The sequence below is a fragment of the Diospyros lotus genome, chromosome 6 (assembly GCF_014633365.1).
Source record: "Diospyros lotus cultivar Yz01 chromosome 6, ASM1463336v1, whole genome shotgun sequence".
Classification (NCBI taxonomy): Eukaryota; Viridiplantae; Streptophyta; class Magnoliopsida; order Ericales; family Ebenaceae; genus Diospyros; species Diospyros lotus.
The window spans coordinates 7,275,419-7,300,018 of NC_068343.1; the positions used below are offsets into that span (position 1 = coordinate 7,275,419).

At 35.2% G+C, this 24,600-nt stretch overlaps 2 protein-coding genes across 4 annotated transcripts in view; both read left to right on the forward strand.

The window, feature by feature from the left end:
* The window catches only part of LOC127803248 (protein MRG1), a 51,480-nt gene extending 47,460 nt beyond the window's left edge, over positions 1–4,020 (forward strand). The window contains exons 9-11 of one of the 2 annotated variants that reach the window (XM_052339347.1): positions 2,271–2,413; positions 2,639–2,723; positions 3,589–4,020. In XM_052339347.1, the coding sequence (XP_052195307.1) occupies positions 2,271–2,413; positions 2,639–2,723; positions 3,589–3,700 (340 nt within the window). In that variant the 3' untranslated portion in view covers positions 3,701–4,020. Of the gene's footprint in view, positions 1–2,270; positions 2,441–2,638; positions 2,724–3,588 lie in introns of both variants that reach the window. The other variant, XM_052339346.1, reaches the window with a different exon arrangement.
* A 710-nt stretch (positions 4,021–4,730) lies between these two features.
* Positions 4,731–24,546, forward strand: LOC127803843 (probable cadmium/zinc-transporting ATPase HMA1, chloroplastic). Of its 2 annotated transcripts, none has more exons than XM_052340412.1 (13): positions 4,731–5,459; positions 7,793–7,943; positions 8,045–8,229; positions 9,536–9,682; positions 11,435–11,630; positions 13,961–14,073; positions 15,310–15,548; positions 19,382–19,487; positions 20,186–20,353; positions 22,148–22,499; positions 23,279–23,466; positions 23,572–23,658; positions 24,138–24,546. In XM_052340412.1, exons 1-13 carry the CDS (start codon positions 4,959–4,961, stop codon positions 24,312–24,314), a joined length of 2,610 nt encoding a protein of 869 aa, XP_052196372.1. In that variant the 5' UTR covers positions 4,731–4,958; the 3' UTR covers positions 24,315–24,546. The 2 variants fall into 2 exon arrangements, with proteins under 2 accessions (XP_052196372.1, XP_052196373.1); XM_052340413.1 differs by having other exon boundaries at positions 4,734–5,459; positions 22,148–22,364.
* The last annotated feature ends 54 nt before the right edge of the window (positions 24,547–24,600 follow it).

The window sequence follows — 24,600 nt, forward strand, 5'->3', positions numbered from 1 at the left end:
TGTGGGTGAGGTTAATGATTTGATTGCGTCCTTCCTTGATTTCTTTTCTTGTTGTGGCATATTCTTCCGTGATTGATTTTCTTGTTATGGCGCATTTTGCTCGATAGCAACTCGCCTCCACTTGAATCTGCCCTAACCCTTTTCCTAGATTGTCCATCCTAGTTTCCACTTGTTTCATCCAATACATGTCCACCGCTTGTCTCATTCAGAAAAATCACCTAAGCTTAGAATTAGCCTCCTCAATCGATTGTTTCTGTATTAGCTAGCTCAACAGAAGTCACTTTGCTATGCTTTAATTAATTAGCTGAGAAATAGCTTCTTGATAATCAATTGGATGTTGCATTGCGACCTAGGTATTGAATTGTACTTGTTGATGTTCAGTGTTCGTTCAAGATCCACTTCCGCAGCGCTTTCCTTCTCACCTCAACCTCAATTTCATAGTCGAGGATCGTCAGTTTAGATCGCATTTGGAATTTGCCTTCAAAAATCCAAACCTAACTATTACAAGTTCGTTGGAATCACAACAGAGGAATGATCGGTCTAGATCGCAGTTGGAATTTGCCCTAAGAAATCCGAACCTAATTGCTATAGGTTTGTTAGAATTGCAACAGAGGAACGATCGGCTTTGATATCAATTATCACGCTATTAGGGTTTACTTGGGGTTTAGAATGGAATTATGGAAGAAGTCGTGAACGAGAGAGGAGAAAGGGCGGGAGAAATCCAAACAAAGTCGAGAAAGAGAGAGAGAGATCAGAAAGAAATAAGAGAGAGATTGGAACAATTGAGAGGGAAATAAGAATTCAATTCATTCATCAATTATCCATTCTCTAACTACCTTAGGTTATTTATAAGTTGTAACCCGAAGGTACAACACTACAACAACCTACAGTATAACAAAAGAGAAAATACATACATGAAACAATTACTTCTATATCCTTGGGTTGTGATAGTTCAGAGGGTGCAATTATCCATGGTCATGGATACTGTATCATCGGTTGGTAACCGCAAAGCTAATCTAGTACATTAAATAGTGTGTTTCATTCTAGCTAAAATACTAGTTGGTACTGGCTAGAATTAGTATGTTGGTACTTGAAGTTCCTTATTCCACAAGCCTAGGAAGTACATATTGGCTACGTCCCTATATAATATAATATAAATATATATTATACTTAATACATATTGAAAATATTATATATTATAATATTTACTAAATATTGTAATGTATATCATATATTATAACTTAATATATATGGAAACTATTATATATGTTACTTTTAACATTTGTAATTTTGTGGTAAAAAATTGTGAAAAGTTAGAAACAAAAGATAATTATTGTTATGTTGTGTTTAAACACTAAAGATAGTAATTAATTTTTATATTTATAGAATTTATTCTTTTTATTTTATATTATATGTGTTATATAATCAATTGTATACTCTTTAACTTTCTTTGTAATCTGTATATTGATTTTTTTTTTTTTTTGGTTTTTGCTGGGTAAAAGTATTTGTATGTTGATTTGAATGCATTGTTATATTGCTACTTTAAATTTTTTCCTTACATTTTATTTTTGACAATAGTGATAGTTTTGTATTCTTTTATGTCATTTTTATATGTAAAATTTTATTAGAATTGTATATATTGGTATAATATATTTTTTGAATTATTATAATCATATATTCAAAATGATACCTGGTATTGTCTGCTAATATTTCCATACCATATCATTGAAAAGTCTGGTACTTGTCCAATATGGTATTGACAACTATGTAATTACCCACACAATATATTTCTTTTCCCATAAAAGTACCACATTCGTTTGGCTAATCATGTTATTTATCCCATCAGGCTTGGAGCGCTGTGTTTTGAAATGTATGTGTGCGTACTTGTGTGCTGAGTGAGCATGCTGATGTTATTATATACGATAATTGTTTTTTGTTTTTCTTGAATGTTTAATAGTGGAACCTATTAACAAACCACCCTGGGTACTCATGAATTTTTTATGTTGAACTTGGTTTCCCTTGAGTTTTATAAGACCACAGGGTATCATGGTGGAAGGATATTAAAATTTACCAATCTTACCCTACCCCCCCCCCCCCCCCCAAAAAAAAAACAATCTTTATATTTTGAGTTTGATAAGTTGTTCCCTACTATTAGAGGATTTTAGCTAGGTCTTGCACTGGCATCCTTTTTCTGTTTGCCATATCCTAGTTCCACTATGCCCTACTCCTAATTCTCTTCATGCATTGGTTATTATTTCTCTTGGATATAGGATGACTGATTTAATAAAGGAAATGTTGAATGGAATACGGTGTTACTTTGACAAAGGATTGCCAGCTATTCTCCTTTACAAACAGGAGCGGCAACAGTATAAGGAAGCAGTTACAGATAATGTCTCTCCATCAAGTATATATGGTGCTGAACATCTTCTCCGCCTCTTTGGTATTCTCAGATAAGCTATAAATGCCAATGTTTTCCAATCTCCATGGATTTCATTATGTGCCTGATTCAGTTGTTTCATTGAAATTCCCTAGCATTTTTCTTCATTTTCCAAGTTGAAATGTCATGAACTTTATATTGTTTGGAAAAGGATAAGCTGCTCTTTCCCATCTGTGATTTGGTATTTACTGGTGTCTGCAGTTAAGTTGCCCGAGCTATTGGCATATGCTAACATTGATGAAGAAACATTGGTTGGCTTGCAGCAGAAATTACTTGACTTTCTCAAGTTTGTACTTTTATCCTTTTCATTATACTGACTATTCTTAGCAAAATCTAATGTCTTGATTCTGGCAATTAACTATTTTTTTCCTGATCTTTCCGTTTTAGTTCTATAGTTTTTGATGGTGTTGCTTGTTGCAATGGATTTTACTTTCTTTAAACTAAAATAATGCATTGAACATCATACATTATGCAATGAAAGCTGGTCAACTGAAGTTGGACGGATAAGTATTGTCCATAGAATGATTCTATTTCCATGGGAAGATAATCATTACAACAATTCATTTAGTTGTATCAAGTGATAGATCATCAGAAGGTTTTTGCCTTGAAACCGATTCAATTGCCCTATTAATATTTTCTTTTTTTTTTTTTTGGGTGGGGGGGGGGGGGGGGGGGGGGTGTTCAACTGTGGCCTGAGTTGTGAATCTCCAACATGGCCGGGTATCTGTTTTTCTTATGATCACAGAATGGAAATATCACAAATTCCTGTCTTCTTTTAAGTGTTGAGTACTCACCATGGATGCACTTGGTGGTTTTATTTGTTCTCTTATTTATCTGCATTAACATGTGTTCTTTCATGGTTGTATATACTATAAATTGATGTTATGGTGTTAATTGTGTGTGTGTGTGTATTTTTTTTTTTTTTTGGGGGGGGGGGGGGGGTGGGGGGGGTAGGTGATGGATTTTGCTGAGACTCTAAAGAAATGCGATTTCTAATTTCTACAGTTTATAAATTCTCGATATTATGGTAATTGCATCTGGAGACAAACATACATTCAGAATATGGAAACGGAAAGTGTATTATTTCCAAGCATAGACCGAAGTGGCTGGCGTATCAGAATGGTTGATAAAGATCTTTGCCTTTGGTGCAGGTTTCTGCAGAAGAATCAGGCTACTTTCTTCCTTTCAGCTTATGATGGACCTGACGTTTCTGAAGGGAGTGCCAAAGGGGAAGGCAGTGGCAGCAAAGGGAAAGACAGTTGAGGCAAGGATGCTTGCCTACTGTCAAAAGGCAAAACTATTTCGCAGAATTGATTGGGACTTGCTGCTTCATACCTAATTCTGCTCTCTTTTTTTTTTTTGATGATCCGGCAGAGAGAAGAATTTTGTTGTTGTTGTTGTATCATAAGTTTAGTTTTTGGTTTAATTTTTCCCATTCTGATCTTTCGTAGTGCCGGGCATATTCATTCAGCATTCGATGAATTGTTTGGAGCTAGTCTCTGTATTAGCCCAATTGTCAATAACTGTTGTATGAATGTTGTGTCCAATCCGTTGGGGAAAAATTATAACAGCTTCTAACTGAATCTGAATCTTACCAATGGTTCAAGAGCTGACCGTCGTGAAATATATTATTTTCTTGACGAAATCAGTGAGGCATGTTCGTAGATTGTCTATTAACGGAATTCACATATCTGACTTCGTAAAATATAAAATTTTGTGCTTTAGAAGGAGGCCCGTTATGCATTTTGTTTAAAATCACACTATATTTTATGAATAATAATATTTGTATGTGAATTGATCTGTTCTATTTATTTTAACTCTTGAGTGGGTGAAATGAAAATGATATATTTTATCTAGTAAAAGATTAAATAAGCATTTTACCAAATTAATAAGTCAATTCCCTAACTCTATTAAATATCATTGTTCATATTTCATTCAGTAATTATTTTTAAGAAGATCAATTTTAGTTTAATATGTTAGTGTACATAATAATATTTATTTATAATTTTAAATATTGATTAAAGCAAATCTTTTCTCGACAACAAAAGTTCAAAATTTGTCCTGCTTTACAGCAGGGAAACAGTTTATTGGGTGTTTATAGGAAGATGCGGACGCAAATATAAATGGAAGGAATATATGTTTATAGAGTGTTTTGACCAGTGGAACGGGCAGGGGGTACGGGTAATAAGCAAAAAGAAAAAGAAAATAGTGAATCATTGATTGATTTGATTTATGGATGGCAATCATCGGCATAGGCCAGGATGAGGACATAGTGTGGTAGGGGGTGGTGTCATTAGAGAGAGTCTGTTGTTCCTCCACCCCAAGTCCAACACCAGATATAAAAGGAAGGAAAGGTACCCACCCACTACCCAGCACCCACACTTCTTGTTCCGGTCTATTTCGGATCAGAGGATGCGAACCAGAGGTTCACGCTGTCTCTCTCACTCTTTCTCGTCTTTCTTCCTTGTTCCTTCCTTCCTTCCTCAGCATCCATGATTCCTACTAGCTGCTTCTGAATCAAATGGACACTCTCCAACTCCATCTCCATATCCAACTCGGTATCACCGGTTTCCGATCACTGAATCGCAGATGTAGAAGGAGCAAAAGAGCCGATTCACTCCAACTCAACGCCTTCCCCAACCAAACCCTATTCCCTCCGCTTCTCCGCAATTCCTTCTCCCCTCCTCTCTCTCACTTCCGCTGCGTCGCCAAGGCCTCCGAATCGCCTCACCATCACGATCACCACCATCACCACCATGAAGGTCATAGCCACCACCACCACCACCACCACCATCATCAGGCCGGTGAGGTGAAGCTGGTTAAGTCTCAGGAAGCGTTTCTTCGATTTGCCGAGGCGATCAGGTGGACCCATTTGGCGAACTTCTTGCGGGAACACTTGGAGCTCTGCTGCTGTTCCGCGGCTTTGTTTCTCGCTGCTGGCGCTTGTCCGTACTTGCTTCCCCAGACGGCTGCGAAGCCTCTGCAGCATGCTTTCTATCTAATTGCTTTCCCTCTCGTCGGGGTAGGCCTGTTCTCTCCCAAATTTTCCTCATTCTGATTCTATTTAGGCTAACTGCTAGCTTATGGCTTTCTGAAAACATAAATATTATATATCTTTAACGCCATGCATATTGTGTACAATGGAGGAGAAAGAGATGATCGAGGTTGTGCGTAAGTCCTCACTAATTTGCATTAATGGTGGTTTGGTTTTGGGAATATTGAAGGAAATAACGCTTTTATGGACGTTTTTTCTTGTAGGTATAGCCATATAGTTTTAGTTGTTCAAACAAGAGAAATGAACTCTAACGAGTATATACTGAGCGAAAAAAAGGGACTCTAGATAGGTATATTATAGAATCCAAAGGTTTAGGTGAAGGGCCAATGTAGGTAATAGTGTAGAATTCTGGTGAAGCTGAAAAATAAGAGTCAAAATAAAACAAAAATTGGGAGGGTCCGATATCTAGAGGGGATCATCTTCACAGATCCAGAAAGAAGAGATTGAGAAAAAAGTACAAATGCCATTGAACACACTGAGAAACTGCATGTAGGAAGATTTGCACAAAACGTAATGTCCTCCCTACACAAAAATGGAGAAATGAGAAAGATCTTCTGCCAAAATTCTACTGTTACTCTAGCACCGTATACATTTCACCACAAAAAGGAATGGCATGCCATATTCTTCTAGTCTTGTCTTGTACATTGAGTAACCCCAACCCTGTAAGCATATTAGGTTTGACACATAAGCCAAAATCAACAATTTTATGCTGAAGATGGTAAAGACATGATTATACACCTTCTCAGCCCAATAAACAATGAAGGAGGTGGTCTGCCAGTTTCACTCTGGTCACATTTAAAGCACCAATCAGTCATGAATTAAGGTCTCATGATCATTGGCCATCCTTTTCTTCATTCATGGTTCGATATTTTGGTGTCTTAGCCATACAAGAACCATACAAATCCATCCTGAATTTGGTCCTTAAACCATATTGTCGTGACAAAACTGAATGAGGTTCTATAGAAAAATGGTTCTAAGCCAGGATGATTCTCCTTAAGTGATTTCAATAAGCATGAAGCCTAGCATAGTGGTGTAAATGAAGAACATTACTCACGAAGGGGTAATTGACCTCTAGAAGGTTGTTTGAGGTGTGGTCATGCTCCATTGATCACAAATAGTCCTATGAAATGTACACATAGAAAAGGGTCTTTCCCTGAGTGTTGCTTGCCCCACTTGTCATCACTTGCCCTCCTTTGTTGCTTGGTTTAACATGAAGCATGCTAAAAGAATTGGCACGGGGTGGATTTTCTGTCTTGGGAGGTTACGTGAGATAGCAAACTAGGGAAATAAGACAAGGAAACACAACCCTAGACACCTTTTTCTTGGATGATGAGAACATCCCTAGGCCGGGCCAGGTTAAACCCAGCTCCCTAGCAGAATAAATTTTGATAATCTACAAGCACTTGCAGTCCACAGGTATTATCCAAATTTGGGCTTTATCACTGGGGAAATTCCTACTTAAGACCTTAAGTCCACACTTTTGGAGGCACATACTCCCAAAAAGACATCTTGTTTGCCTGATTGTAAAAACCAGCAAATACTTGATGCCAAAGCCTATGATCTTACCATCTAATCAAATTGCGCCAAAAAAATTTCTTCAACTCTAAAATGAATGCAATTGGAAATCTCATCCAATTGGTGCTCAAAAATAGGTAAAACTGAAACAAGGAAGTTGAGATGCATGAGTAGTGTTCCTAAGAGATAGATTGCTAATTTTTGAGAAAGCATTTGAAATGGAAAGTCAATGTGTGTTATGGACCTATTATTGAGCATATAAGGATTGTTGTTTATTCAATTTGAAGACCTGCACAAGAAACAAAAAGTCGAGGGAAATATGAATTGAGGTCATTAAGAACATGATTGCTCTGAAAATTACAAATGATATAATTGTAAATGATTCAAGTGGTGGAATGCTCTATATATGTGACTCCAAGTAATTGGGACGAAAGCTTGCTGATTTGAATGAATAAATTTTCACATTGCCAAGAGAACCATAGTAAATGTATTCTGATAAAAGTTGTGAAGAAAAATCCTCTTGAGATTCTCTGGAGTTTATTTAACAAATAAGATACCTGACACAAGTTTTTCTTTGTCACTGAGTCTTGATCTGATTGTTCTTTTTGCTTGTCTTTTCAGTCTAATGCCATTTAAGCACAAGGTCTTGTTTGGAGTTTATCTAATATGATTATGCTTACTTACCTTATTTGTTAAATTTAGGCTGAATGTGAGGTCAATGTTCTGTTGGTTTTTGGAATTTACCTGTTCCTTTAGTAACATTTTTAATATTCTTTTTATGTCAGGTATCTGCATCACTTGATGCTCTAATTGATATTACTGGTGGAAAAATCAACATTCATGTTCTAATGGCTCTTGCAGCATTTGCATCTTTATTTATGGGAAACCCATTGGAAGGTGGATTGCTTCTTGCAATGTTTAATCTGGCTCATATAGGTACTTACCAAACTGCTTCATTCAATGGTATCTTAATACTTCTCTTTATTGTTTGAAGAAGCAAATATACTTCTGCCTGCTAATGTTTATCATGGCTGCAGCCGAAGAGTATTTCACCAGCCGCTCAAAGATTGATGTTAAGGAGTTGAAAGAAAATTATCCAGATTTTGCTCTTGTGCTGGAAGTAAACAATGATAAATCACCTAATTTCTCTGATTTGTCATACAAAGAAGTCCCTGTAAATAACTTAGAAGTGGGCTCATATATATTGGTCAAAGCTGGTGAGGTCTGTGCTTGCAATTTCTTTGTTGTTTTGAGTTTCCATACTCTTGTTTTTATGTAGTCAATTCTTTTCTTTTTCTTTTTTTTTCAATTTGAAACGTTGTAGTTGTGAACTCTCTGTTATGTTTTCTAGCATTTTGGATAGATTGGAGCAATTCAATATTGGTTAAAGCACACAGTTATTCTATTCTTGTCTTGTGGGCTAAGCAAGCATTTTAAGCTGTTGATACCTGCATGCTGCTACTGGTACAGCATGCTTGGTTATCAGACAGGATAGGGCTCAGAATGTTTCAAAGTGGAGGTATTATTGTACCATCATCATCATTAATTGTACCTCATCCTAACTAAGTCAGGGTTAGTGGGCACGGCTGTATTCATAATGTCAATTGACTTATAAAAGTCACATTGACAATACAAATTTATGCAAAAAGAACAATGTGGCAAAATTTTACATCAGATGCCCTTCCTAACGCAACTCTCAAGTGAGGGGAATAATGAGGTAAAGTTTCAACACTGTCTTCATATGGAAAAGTGTCATGAGATGGTGGTGAATGCAGATAATTCATATGATCATGTTCCATCACATAATTGATATTATGAAACCACCCTATACAACATGGAAACATGACACAGATGTATTATTGTACAAAAAAAAAAAAAAAAAAAGTGGAGGTATCATTAGTTGATTGAATAGTGTAGCTAGCATAAGAATCCTTGTTTCTTTATTTGCTTTTGTTTTGTTTCTTCTTTTTTTTTTTTTTTTCTTTTCTCAAAGGGAGGGGGGAGAGAGGCATTAAGCTTATAAATATAAATATAATTCAAAGCTCTCTTCCATATTATTTCTTATAGAAGACACATGCGAGGTACTGGCCAAAATGTGTCAGGTGACATTGATTTCTCCACTTGCATAACTGGTCCAAAGGGAGAACTAGGAAATTTAAAACTCATGACCCCCATGTTGGGGAGCTAGAAGTTTTCAAAATTTATATAAAAAACATCAAGCCTTAATTCCACTATTTGGTGTGTGTTACATAAAATTTGAGCTCACCAATCATTTCTATCTTTGACCTTATTAAAGCCCTTATAACTCATATATTACGTAAGAGTCTTCAATCAAGTTGTTTTTGGTTCTTCCCAAATTTTAAACATGCCAGAGTAATTGTCTGTGCATTGTGCATATTGAATTAAATTTCCATGAAGTTTGTTTTGTAACTAAGAGATGCTAGTCCTTGATAGTTTATTTATAAATATGAAATATCTTTCTTAAGTTAGTATGTCTTGTGTCCTAAGACTAGCTGTATTATGTTCAGTCGGTACCCGTGGATTGTGAAGTTTTCCAAGGTAGATCAACAATTACAATTGAGCACTTGACTGGAGAAGTCAGACCACTTGAGAGAAAAGCTGGGGATTGTATTCCTGGTGGTGCCAGGAACCTTGATGGCATGATGATTGTGAAGGTATGTGCTCTAAGTGTGATGTCGCATGATGTTGGATATGCTGGATGGTATTAGCACGGTTCTTTGTTTCTAGTCCAATTATGTTTCTTTTCAAATTTCTGGTAACATGGATGAAAAATGAATTCATAGTTTGTTTTGCTTGCTTCTATATTGAGCCAATAACATCTTTTGTTGCGAACTTCATCTTTTTCTAATGTTTATTTTGGAATTCTTCTTCTTAGAATATAGAGAAGGAATTCCCATGGTTTGGGAAGTGAGTGTGTAGTTTGAATAATTTGATAATCCTGTATTTCTAGATATTTATAATTTCATTGCTAATGTCAATTCTGAAAGTAGGGTTAGTCCCCGTTTTGGTGGTTTTTATATATACTTTTGCGTATAAAAAAAATTATGTTATGTCCAGATGGTGGCAATGAAAAGAAGTTACTGGTATCCTAGTACGAAAAAACCAATATTGTTAATGAGATTCAGCCAATTGGCACTTTTGAGTACAATGAGTAGTCATAATTGAATCTGAAAAATGATATAGTTTGCAAATACCTTGGTTGAGTCCTATTTAATCCTTAACATGAAATTCGAGATCTCTTTTCTCACTTTATTTGGGCAGTGGCTGTTTAATTGTGGAAAATAGGTTCCACTTTCTAGAAATGTTCTCATAAAAAAAAAAAAAATTGGAAACTATGTTGTTCGAATAAAAAATCTTAAATTAAAACAGATACTCTATTTATCAATTTTCTAAATTTATATTGACTGGTAAAAAAACATTTACTGCATGTTCCATGGATTTCTTAAAAAAAGTGTATTTTTCAATTGAAATCAATATTAAATGCATTTATTTTAATATTAGTATCATCATCGTCATTTGCATTTCATACTTAACAAGTTAGGGTTGATGGCACAATATTTGTATTGTTAATTGACTTCTAAAAGTAATCTTGACAAGAAAATTCAATGCAAAATAACAATTTGACAAAATTTACATCAGATGCCCTCTCTAATGCAACCTCTAGCAAGGGAATGGTGAGATAAACTTTCAACACCATCTCACATTGAAAAGTTTCTTGAGATGGTAGTGAATGTAGATAATTGATATGGTTGTGTTCAATTACATAGTTGATATTATGAAATCAACAGCTATAACATGGAAACATGACTCTTATATTGATAACAATATAAATAGTGAAAATATTAATTTTAAAATTGACTAATAATAAATAATGTTGCAGTATTAGAAAATACAAAAAATATTAGTATTAAATAGTTTTTTTGAAAAAAGTATAAAATAGTTGAAATATTAATAAATAGTAAAAATTTTAATAGCAATAATATCCTTAACACATTTTTTAATTTTCTAAATAAGAAAATAGTTTTCTTTATTTAATAGTTGAATGTGTTGTTTAATTCTTTTTTTATATTTTGTTAAAAAGAAAATTGGAGATAGAAAATTGCATTTTTTCCCTTGTAACTAAACATGCCTTTAGGCATGACATGGGTTATAATGATTTTCAAAAGACATAGCAATGGATAGGGAAGACAAATTAGCTAGATTCCTTGTAGTAGACTAGTGGGATAAAAGCTTGTCACTATTGCTTCTTTTTGTAGGTTATTTTGCAGATATAGGAAAGAATTGCGGTTTATTGCATTCTTACTCATATGTTATTGTTGTCTGTCGGATCATTTTCAATTTTTTCATTTTTTCCTTAAACCTTTGTATGTGGTTTCTTACCCAGTTTAGCTGTAACTTTTCTGTAGGCAAAAAAGACCTGGAAAGAATCAATGCTGAGCAGGATTGTGCAATTGACTGAAGAAGCACAACTAAGTAAACCAAAGCTTCAAAGGTGGCTGGATAAGTTTGGTGAACACTACAGCAAAGTTGTTGTATTTCTATCTGCTGCGGTTGCCTTGCTTGGGCCCTTGCTTTTCAAGTGGCCGTTTATTAGCACATCAGGTAATTTGTGGGTCTTTTCATGTATACCACAATTCTTATCCACTTTGTCTGCAGTATTAACAATTAATTTTTAAATGTAATGATAATTGCCCATAGAGATCTTATTTAGATATCTTGGTTCAATCATCCAAAAAGATAGAGAGATTAATGAGGGTGTTACCCATACAATTAAGTTAGGATGGTTAAAATGAAAAAATACAACCATCATTTTGTGATAATAAAATTCTACTAACACTGAAAATAAAAATTTGTAAGACGGTTATAAGACTAACTTTGTTGTATGGCAAGAAACATTGGGCAGTAAAGCACTAATGCACAAAAAATATGAGCATAACAAAGGTGAAGATTTTACTACAGTGGATATGCAACCATACAAGAAATGATAGAATTACAAATGAGATTACTTGTAGTAAGATCAAAGTGACTCCAATTAAATATAATATGTTTGAGGAATGATTAAGATGGTTTAGCATGTGAGAAGATGTTGATAGAGACTCCTATGAGGAAAGTGGATGGAATAGAAGAAGTTTTAGCAAAAGGGGTAAAGGAAAAAGGATGGAAACTATTAGAAGATATGATATAAGTTTAAAAGCCTTATAGAAGATAAGACCGCAGATAAAGATGATTGGAGAGCTAGAATTCATGTAGTTGGCCCAATATGGTGGGATTAAGGTTTGATGTGCTGTTATACATAATTTCAATTCCCACCTACCTAGTGGGATTAAGATTTGAGATTGTTGTTGTATATATTGTTAAGAGTTTGCCTAAGATTAGTCTTATGGCTCGGAAGAATATAAAGAATAGAAGAGAATAAGCCATTGAAGACCGGTGTCTAGGAGTAGTTAGGCGTTTGTAACAATAACTACCAAATAAGGTAACTACTGGTTAGTAGGTATTTTCTCCTTGTAACTCCCGCCTCTATGATCTATAAATAGAGGGTTGGGGTGAGTCTTTTATCGCTCTTTTTTTTTTTTTTTTTTGTATCTTGTGATTGTGTATTGCTAGAGAGAAAAGCCTTAGTCTTTGTAATCTCGGTGAGGATAGCTTGGTCATGGAGCTGTGAGTGCAATGCATTGTATCGTTCCTATTGTTTCAAGATAGTGAAAGCCATAAGCCCTCTGATCATTCTGGACATAGGATTCACCAATTAAAAGGTGATCCGAACCAAGATAAATCCGGTGTCCCTTGTGTGTGTTGTTGTTTTCTGTTCTTACTCTTGTTCTGTCTTTACCATGAGTGTTCAGTGTTTTTTCTTGAGGGTTGAGTGCGAGTGTGTGACTTGAGTTTGTTCAACATATATCATATCAATTGCCTCTCGCTGCTATCTCCACTGTACGGGTTCTTTGGTGGCATATGCAGTTTTCTTACTCATTATGAATTACTATTATTAACTTTCTTTGACAGTGGAGTCAATTTGTTTCATCCATTACTTAACCTGAAAGAAAAAAAACTTGCTTCTATTTCTTATCCAAGTTGCATACGTATAATAAAAGGGGATACGTTATGTCTTGGGTTTGTGTAAATCTTAAAGAAGCTGATATTAGATTTTCTTTTTCTTTCAGCAGAAATGTGATTCATAATTATTTTCACTTGGTGCCATGACATAAACTTGAAAATAAAGGATTTTGTGCAGATTACTAAACCCTAGCCATGCATATGGATCTAAATGCGCCCCCTAATTTTTGTTTTTGGTAAGAAATAAGAACTCATTGCAGAGAGAAGAAAATGGAGCTGGAAATATTTGATGGGAACCTTTGGGGGGAGAGAGCTTAGAATGAGATATAACCTTTGTTATTTCTTGTTGTACTTTATAATAGCTAGCATCCTTGTCAAATTTAAACTCAACTTAAAAACCATTCTGTAAAAATTTCTCTTTTCAAATTAGCATGTGCAATTGCACACTAGTGCTTCAGAGAAGAGGGAAAAATAACTCAATAGTCATACACTATCAGAAACTGTAGATGGAGATATCAATGAGGAAACATTACTAGCGATTCAATTCCATGGTGAAATTAAATTCCATCATCCTGACATGTAGATTTTAAATACTCTGTACTCATTGGTATTGCATATATTGATGGATATAATTAACATTCATCTCATAGAAACAATTGCCAATATGCAAAGGTTGATTTTGTGGAATCACTTTCATTTTTAAACCCCACCCCCCACCTTCTCAAATGGCACATGCATGCAGCAACGGGGCAACTCTCTTTCACGCTTTGTTATCAATGTCTTTATGTTTTTACAGTTCTCATTTAAATTTTTGTTTTTTTTTCTTATTTAACTGAAAATATATCTACTGTTTAAATAATCACTCAGTCTTGTAGTTTGCAGAGGTTCAGTTTATAGAGCACTGGGACTCATGGTGGCAGCATCACCATGTGCATTGGCTGTAGCTCCTCTGGCATATGCTACTGCAATTAGTGCCTGTGCTAGACAGGTATATGTCAAGGTGTTAGCATTATGAAGCCATTATGCCGTTTGTGATTAATATAAGTTTGTTTATCTCTCTCTTGGCTGGAAATCAAGGTTGAGCTTTCTTTCTTTCTTTTTCTTTTTCTTTTTCTTTGAAGAGTCTTTTTTTTTTTTTTTTTCTGCTTTTAATTTTTTTTTTTGGCTCCTTCACCAAAAATTGTGATGCTTTGGTAATCGTTTAACTGTTTTAAGGGAAGACAAAGAAAGCATACCACTATGAGCAGGTGAAAACAACCAAAAGTTTTTAGTCCTTTGCTCATTGCCATATTTCTCCCTTTTGATAACAGAGTTAATGGTTTTTGACATAGAAACTCTTTTATGGTGTGATTTCTATGCCCCTATTTTAATCAAACTTTTGAAAATTGAGTTACTTAAATGTGTTTCTACACTTACACAGCGTGGTTTTATATTTTCTAGTATTTTAAACTTAGATGAACTGTGAAATTTGGATAAGTTTGGAGTCTGAGTTTGAGTAGGACTCTGCTTAATGCTCACATGATTTTCAGATGGAGCTTTTGGAAGTTCTGATATCTAAAGGACTTTTGTGGTGTTAGTTTATTTGAAAATTTCAACTAAATTACCTGGCATTATGGTTTAAATTTCCAGTTCTGCCAAATATATATATAAGCAACTGTTCAGGATTCCAAAATTCAGCCCTAAGCTTGGTTTTCCCTTTTTTTGGTGGGGGGGGATTCCTAAAAAAAAAAAAGAGAAATGGTTTAGCCATCCAAAATTCAGCTGGAAGTTTGAAGGGAAGGAGGATAAATATTTATCATAAATTGTTGCGTGGATAAATATTTTATATTGCAATTTTTCACTTGCAAATGAACTACTTATCCTGTAACTTGAAAACTTCAAATGAATATATTACCCTACAATTCTTTAATCCCAATATTTGTCTATTGGTAGTTTGACATGATGAGTCTAAATTTCTGTTTCTATAGGCAATATTGTCCCTTGCAATTTCATCTGGTTAAGCAGAAGCTAAATTTTGTTAGTTATTTGATGGTATGAGATGTACAATATTTCTCCTTTTGTGTATTTTACCCTTGAAAGTATTAGTCATACAAACTGGTTATATTATGTTATATGCTATGTATGATGGAGCCTAAAAAGTTTGAGATTTTTGTTTTTTCATATAATCTTATTCTGGAAGTTTGTATTTTTGTCCCAGCTTTTCACGAATTGATAACTTTTGTAGGGGATATTGGTGAAAGGTGGACAAGTACTAGATGCTTTAGCTTCTTGTCAGACTATTGCATTTGATAAAACTGGCACATTGACAACAGGAAACTTTATGTGCAAAGCAATTGAACCAATCCATGGACATATGATGAGTAGTGGAGAAACTTTTGCTTCTTGTTGTGTTCCAAGTTGTGAAAAAGAAGCCCTTGCTGTGGCAGCTGCCATGGAGAAGGGTACCACTCACCCCATTGGAAGGTACTTTTTTGTTGCTAGTATTCTCCTCATGACATTTGCATCTATTAACTTTTCTCTTCAAGAAGAAGAAATTAATTTTATCTGTTATTTTCTAAGTTTTGAGAATGATGCATGTTCTTAATTCCTAGGTGCTAAGCTGGACCTCTAGATAGACATCTTATATCTGAAATCTGAATATTTTTATTTGGAATTTAACATTGCCCTTGTCTGACACGACTAAGCTGGAGTCTCTTTGACAGAGTTGAATAAGTACTGCACTGACAACTGTAAATCTACTTGCTTTATTACCTTGTGTAAACTGTGGCATTTATCGTTAACATAATATCTTGACTGCAAATATTTAATTTTTTAGCATGCACCCATGGCTATAAACACTAGGTAGGTCCCCCTATTTCTCCAACTTCGAGTTCAGCTCTGAAAAAAAAAAATGGTGAATTGGATGCCTCTCATCAACATCAAGGCTCTTCTGGTGACCCTGTTCATCATTTTATGGTTGAGCTAAGAAAACCTGTATGTCAAGGGGAACCAGAAACCTTTGTGGTATCAATTAATGTCAATTCATTTATTGCATACTTAAACCATGTGAGTAGTCAAAGAAAGAACTGCTGGATATATTTAGTATACACAATTTTATCCAGTAACTTCCTATGTGCACTTATATCACAATTATTTGATTTTTAAGGGTCAATAAAAGATATATGATGAGCCAAGTTGTTTTTTATTCACATAATTGTGTATCCACAAAATAGATTGGGATAGGGATTTATTTGATTACTCAAACATGTGTCTATCTAATGCATTGGTGAACCTGAATAATCAGCTGTTTGTAACCAATTTTTTCCAAAAGTTTTCCAACAGCTCCTGTCTTCCAGTACTTATGTCTGTTATGTCTACAATACCCGGTAATGAACTTTTAGTCATAATTGGTTTATGGACTATCCACATGAATAATTGTACTTAAGTTGTCTAGTAAAATTTCTGATCATCCATTTCCTAAAGAAAAGAAGCAAATTCAGACAAGATACCACTATTTTCTGTCAGGTTGATTTTTTGGGATTGTAGCCCAAATAATGTATGGAAATGTTTAATCTACCCCTTGTCAACTGAGTTTCAAGAGGTTGTTCGATTCTTTTAGAGGGCTTTGTTTGAAGCAAGAGCTTCAAGGCGCTTAACAGAAAGAAACAGGCAAGAAAGAGAAGAAAGAAAATGTTCTCGCTGAAAAGAAAATTTTACTGAATGAACAATGAATACAGAAATAAAGGTATAGTTGAATTTTTATATTCAGCTAACCTTGATACAACTTTGCAACTTGCAGCAGCAAGTTATAACTGCCTAACCAATTCAACAACTAACATAACTGCATAACGACTTACAATAACAAATATAACTGTGGCACAATATAAAGAGAAATACACATAACAAACTAATTGTCAATGAGGAAGCAGCCAATCTTGTCCTTATTCTTGGACTAGATTGGACCAGCAGTGATTGGGTTTGATTGACAGTAATTGATTGACGGTGATTGATATTGGTTTCCTAAACCAATGATGTATTTTCTAGAAGATAGATTGTTGTATCCTAAGTTTCCTAATAAGATTTGAAAACTTTCCTATTTTTGTTATTATTTCTGTTTCTTAGAAACTTCCTAATTTGGTAGGAAGTCTTGTATATATTTTTATCTAACCCTTCAAGGGAAATAAGATTGATAGCCATTTTTCACGATTTTCTTGACATGGTATCAAAGCCATAAGATTATAGGCGTTGTTTTTGATTTCTTCGTGGCCTTCATCAATCTTCTTTTCAAGACACTATGTCTAATACTCCAAACCCAATACTAGACTCAGCCGATTCTAGCAATACGACAAAAATTCCATTTGCTAGAACCAATTGTGGAGGATCAAGGGGAGAGTTACAAAATCTTCAAGCAAGTTATTTGATGAATGGTAAGAATTACTTAAAGTGGTCTGAATTAATCTGCACGTTCCTAAAGGGAAAAGGGTGGTTGAGTCACTTATTAGGAACAGGTCTTAAGGAGGGAGATCCAGCGTTTGCAACATGGGATGGAGAGGATTCCTTAGTAATGTCCTGGTTATGGAACTCCTGAATCAATCAATGAATGAATGAAAAGAAACCGCTTACCACGAACTCATACTAATGCTAGGACTTGTCGCAAGCAAATTCGTAAATGAAAGAAAATCAGTGTTACGGTAATGTTCTTGACAACAACCATGGACATTTGGGAGGCAATCAAGCTTACCTACTCCAAAGTTCGTGATGTAGCACAGATTTACGAGATAAGGATCAAAGTGGCAGGCATCAAACAAGGTTCAAGGACCGTTATAGAATATGCTAATCTGTTGTAGACCCTATGGCAAGAATTAGATCGTTACCAATGCTTGAAGATGAAGTGCAGTGAGGATGCTGCTTTGTATAAAAGATTTGTGGAAACGGAAAGGACGTATGACTTCCTAGCTAACCTCAATATAGACCTTGATGCGGTAAGGGTACAAATCCTTGGTAAGGAGGATTTACCTTCCTTGAATAAAGTTATTTCCATAGTGTGTGCAAAAGAGAGTAGAAGGGGAGTTATGTTAGAAACTTTCCCGGTGGAAAGCTCTACCTTGGTGTCCATGAAAGCTCAAAATCAGAGAAAAGGTCCTAGAAAAGAGAAGAAATCCATGGACAGAGACTCTCTGTGTGTGTCATGGTGCACTTTGAGGGAAAGAAATGAAAGAGCTTCTGAAAGCGTTGATAGTTATGTGTATTTTTTGTGGCTGAAGGAGGATTTATTTATTATTTATTTTCTGTACTTCCTCCTGTGCCTCCTTGGCAGATGAGGTTTCTTGTTCGTGGGTCTTTGGTTGGCCCCGCCCCCGCGTTAATACATTTTACTTATAATAAAAGAATAAAAGATTTCTGCTTCAAAGGAGTTTTTATGGTCTTGTAATTTCCTTGGCTTGAATAAATTTTTTCTCTGGAGAAAACTATTGTTTAATAATTGGAATAATTTAAATATTTCTTGGAAGGAATTATAGAAAAGATGACAAATCTTGGATTGGTCAATGTTGAAAAATAAAGCCTCAGCTGTCTGTGCATTTCAATGGGAAAAGAATTAGGTTTTATAATATATGAGAATTACTGAGATTTGACCAACTTAACATATATTGTAATTGCTATGTACAGAATATTTCTGGTATATTTGGTAAGCCTTTGAAATGGCACGGGAAGATTTTCCCCCCTTCTAATTTGGCAGTTGGAATCATGTGCCATTAGAGACAAAGTTACTCTGATTATCATCAATTGGTTGTTGGTCCATTCCTATTTTTGTATCTGTCCTAGATATTTTTGTCATATAAAAAGGATGGTTTGATTTCTGCCCTTCTGGGGCATAATTTGCTAGAAATTGTTGTTTACAGCTGTGTGCATTAGGTCCTACATGTTGTGTAACCAAACAAATCATTTGCAAGGGATTTTCATTGTCTTTTATATCTTATAGTAAAAAATACTTGCCCTTTGTTCTGATCGTTATTCAATTCGTTGAATTCAATATTTCTGTGCTTTTGGTTATCTTAAAAAGAACAGGAAGAAGAAAATATGCTTATGTTTTGTGTTTATCTTCTATGGGGGCATAGAGTTAGGGAGAGGGCATGTTATCATAGTATCGAGAACCTATATCTCTATTGATTAGAAAATATACTTTGGGCATTTGAAGTTTCTTGATTTTAATTTCTTTTGTGCTAATTAGGTTCTTATGTAATGGTTGGACTTGGACAGGATTCAATCTTTAGGTTTCTATTGGAGAACATTTATCACTTATTATTTGCTTGTTGCAGAGCTGTTGTGGACCATAGCATTGGGAAAGACCTGCCTTCTGTTTCTGTTGAAAGTTTCGAGAACTTGCCTGGTAGAGGTCTTTTTGCCACATTATCTAGCGTTGAGGTAACCTTTTCTGCCCCACATATTATGGCTTCATTTCTGGAGGAGCTGTATTGATTATGTTTTACTTATTATTTCAACAATAAATTTTGTTTTAAGTTTATACTTTCACTTTTGTGTAGTGTTTCTGCATAACCATTGTTTCTATCAACTGAAAATGTGGCATGTTGGTTGATCATAGGCTAATAGGAAGCCAAGTTGCCAGTATATTTGTAAATCAGTAGCTCTAGTATTAATGTGTATTAATCTGCTCAATTAAGTATAAAAGTGTCTTGTGTAACGGATGATTTTTTAATTTAAATATGTACCAATTGCTTAATAAGTTCTGGAGAGGTATTTAGGGATTTTGGTTTATTGGTATAATTCTTGAATGTATATGCAGATAGTCTCTTTAGGCATGCTTCTTTAGTAACATTTACTCTTACTTACAGCTACAGGAAAAAAGAGAATTCCTGAGACTAGTATTGTGTACATTCATTTTCAGCATTGGTTGTATGTTGGCTGTTTATTAGGTCTTGTTCAAACATACTTCTCGTATCACCAATCTCTGTCCATCATGATATTCTAGTTATTAAATTGTTAATGGTGATTGTCTTTGCTTCTTTTAATACAGATCCTTTTTTTTCATTCTTTGGTTTTAACTTTTCATAATAACTGCCCATCAGTGGAATAAGTCAGATATTGTCATTATTTTGTTATAGCCAGGATTTGGAGGAGGGGAACTGCTGAAAGCTTCACTTGGTTCTGTAGAGTTTATAACTTCACTTTTTAGGTCTGAAGATGAATCAAAAAAGATTATGCAAGCAGTGAGCACCTCTTCTTATGGAAGGGATTTTGTCCGTGCTGCTCTCTCTGTTAACAACAAAAAGGTGATGTTATTTGTTGTTTGAGAATATTGATATGCTTGGTGTTCAGACTTAATTTATTGCGGTATTCAGATGAGTTTGAGATATGGATTTCTACTTTTAGATCATACTTTATCTGTCTTTGGATAGAGATTTAAGAGTTCTTCTAATTGTCTTACTCTCGAACAAGTAACTTTTTCAAGCCCCCCCAAACCAAAGAAAAGGGGAAAAGAACAACAAAAAGTTGATTTAGTAACTCATACTTTTATTGAAGGATTAGCAATGCACCTGTTATTATGACAGCTCAGAAACCATCTTTTTATTTTCTTTTGTTTGCTAAACAGAAACCTTCTTCTTTTTCGTGTTCCATTAATATGCTTCACACCCTAACATACTTATTATAACTTACAATAGTTTAAAAACTTTGGATAAAATTGTCAATGAATGAGGAAAATGTGGCCGTACCAATCTGAGAACTGAGTTTTAGGTATTCCACACTGCCAATGACCATATAAATGGTTCCTTGTATTATTCACGCGATGATAATGTTGTAGTAGTAAAAAACAGGAAGCTCTATTAAGTGGAATTTGGCAGTCAGGATATGATATGAGAGGACCTATTTCTCAGCATATGGTAACCTTAATCTTAGAGAAATTTTCTTTACCAAAAAGTTTCATTGTGGGCAGCCTAAGTTGCATGAGATTTCTTACATCTTCATCAGTCTGCAATGCACCATGTATGAGTTCATGTGCAACCCTTGGCACGTAGATAGGAATGTGCACCTTGTCATGGACTTTCAAGTAATGGAATTGCTTCTTGTGGCTTAGCTTCACCCCCTCACTACATGGATGGTGAAGGCCTCTGACTTAGCACCCCATCATTGCCCTCTTAACATGGGGAAAATTTTGGTGTTCTATATTTGGTTGGTTGATACCTGTGGCATCTCCTCAACTCTATTGTCTGCCTTCACCACTGAAGCTGCAGACTACATAGCTCAGGCTTACCCAACCCTTCCTCCAAGCAAAGCCTCCTCCTCTCTTGTGGGTTACTTTGCCTTGGCTAGTCAATAGATAAAATCTCCAACTACTGGAAGAGACATGGTCTGATAACACCCCTGTACGATTGACCACATCTCATCTAAGAAGCACAGGCAGTTGTGTAAGTGCCGCTCGTGTTTGATACTATTACTCAGTGGACCCTTCAATATAGTTATTGGCCACTTGTTCAAACATGTTCAATTATTTTGAAATGTATTTGGGGTATCAGGAGGACCCTCACTTGAGTTCCATTTTGTGGCAGAGAGGATAAAACAATCGTTGATCTTATCATGTTTATCAGAAAATAATGTAGGAGATTGATAAGCATTAGTTTGAGATGTGAACAGTGAAGGAGAGAGCAATATCTATCTTCAACATATTTGTTTGGGAGTGCCTGAGGTTGGTTAGGTGAAAGCTTAACAGGACTTAAACTTGAGTTTCTTTGTGCCTTAGCTGTTTTGGTGTTTCTCAAGGACATGACAAATAAATCAATATAAATTACATTCATCAGCACTTGCCACGTGAATAATCATGAAATCATCACTTAGGCGAGAAAAAACTGGAACATAGGAAAGTGCCCTTTAAATTCCTAGCATTTCCAACTTCCTTCCAAAGAGAATGGAAGAGAAAACTGATAATAGCAAAGTGCATCTGTTTCATTCAAGGTGTCGTTATGTAGGAAAAGGTGTTGAGATTGTAAAGATGCTCCTAGTTAATTCTAGTCACATTTTGAAGCCAGTGCAATCTATAATGTGAACTGAATTTGCAAACATTGATTCAGGTAACGCTGTTTCACTTTGAGGATAGACCTCGACCTGGAGCTTTGGATGTCATACAGACATTGCAAGATCAAGCAAACCTCCATGTCATCATGTTAACTGGTGACCATGAGTCAAGCGCACAGAGAGTTGCAAATGCAGTTGGTATCAATGAGGTGCATTGCAACTTGAAGCCTGAGGATAAGCTCAGTCATGTGACTAGTATCTCAAGGGATACAGGTGAATTTCCACTATCCTACTCAACTAAGCAGCACTCTCTCTCTCTCTCTGGAGGATTTTTCTTCTGTGTTATCAGCTTCTTCCTAATAACTGCAGAGGCATCTATGACATTGGGAGAAAAAAAATTGTATATAGGTGTGTGTCCATGTATAACAAATTCTAATTGTTGTTTGATCTATGAATGTGTTTGTGTTTTAATTTCCTTTTTTTAAGTTTTTGGAACTTCACGTGCTTCATCACTATGCTGATATATGTGTCATGGCTTAAACGGAATGCATGAGGAAATATGTTTGTTTGTTATGTCCTTGACCCTGTTGTTACGTGGACTCTTCTATTCTTTTTAGTACTCATATTCATTGGATATAAGATTTTATAATGTGTTTGATTCATCTACTGAAATTAGGCATCTGTATTTGCCTATTCATAACAACGTCTTGTGAACAAATATCTAATTGTGTTTGGATAATATCATTTGACCCCTATCATTTGGAATATGGAATTTTGAGATTCCAAATTCATTTTTTGGATACACTTTAATTGAAAGTGTTGGGATGTGGGTTCAAATCCATCTTAGATTGGACTAAAAAGTAGAAGAACTAGAAATGCAAGCATTCTTAATTACAAAATTCAAACGACATCATTTGAAGTATCTTAATCCAAATGCAACCCTGATAATTTTGGCAGTACAAGGATTTCTATCCTAAAATGTTTACCCTTCCCATGGCAGGGAGAGCTAAATCCTCTTTTTCTCCTAAAAATTTTATATAATTTTTAGTACGTCCACAAATTAGAACATTTTATGTCAGCACCTAATACAATGTGCACTCCTGTTTAAATACTCATGATATGCAAGGAAGGCATTGGTCTAGGCAACTTGGAAGGTTAACTGAATAGTTCTTTCAACTATCTTGCAGGCGGAGGTCTTATAATGGTGGGTGATGGTATTAATGATGCCCCAGCACTTGCTGCTGCAACTGTAGGTGTTGTGCTGGCTGAACGCGCCAGCGCAGCTGCTATAGCTGTGGCAGATGTGCTGTTGCTGCAGGACAATATTTCTGGTGTTCCATTTTGTATTGATAAATCCCGTCAAACAACTTCTCTGGTATTCAATATGTTCCCGTTATCTCTACATTTTGTTGTTTGCTGTTTTTTTATTTTTTTTCACGATCTCTTCCATCTTGCTATTGGTCTTCTTTTGTACTTTCAGGTCAAACAAAATGTCGCACTTGCCTTATCAAGCATCATTTTGGCATCTCTTACATCAGTCTTGGGGTTTCTCCCATTATGGTTAACGGTATGAATAAAAATGATCGCTCCACTTCCCTAACCTTCTTTCTCTTTGTCCTGTTTGCTTTTGTCTTTAATGTATGACGTGATCAGTTTACATCGAGTGACACTTTACTGGCCAAACCTCATTTGCATATGTGCATTTCATTTGCACTGCAATAGGAATTCCAATTAAGAGCAAGAATTACAATTAAGTGTGGTGCCAATTACTGATTATGTAACATTGATTGTATTTTACTTACAATTGGTTCTTATGTGTTTTCTCATCATGTATATGACTTGGACTAGATAATGCTGTTTTATTTATCAAGGTATATAAAGAGTATTACTACCATAAGGAATTGCTTGAATGTATGCATTTTTTCTGTTCTACATATACGTTCAGAATGTAATAGATATTGGTTGCTGAATCTGCTACTCTCCTTTTTCACTTTGTTTATCATTGTTGGTCTAAGAGCTTCATTCTTGTATCTGGTATGTATGCAGGTTCTTTTACACGAAGGTGGCACTCTTCTTGTTTGTCTCAATTCTGTTCGCGCTCTAAATAACCCTACGCTGTCGTGGACCAAGAATCTTCTGGACATGATTGATAAATTTAGAGCTGTAATTACATCAGGAAGGTGGGACACCCACCCTAGCACCATTCAGGCTGCACCCCTGTAACTTAGCTGTGTCTTTTTGCCTACTTCTTTAAGGTGATGGTGTCTTTGTACTCGAACACTGCTAAGTCTTTTAAAGACTGTAAATAGAATGGAAAAGGGCAGTTATATCATGTAGAGTTCAAGTGTATCCTGTGAATGTATCATTTTCTTTTGACTCGTAGAAAGATTTGATTGAAAAATGGTGCGTTATTGTAATGCATACAATTTTGATGATGCTGTTTTTTTTTTCCTAATTCTTTGGATCCAAAAGCTACAATTGTGGCGCTGAAATTTAATTTACTTATAGG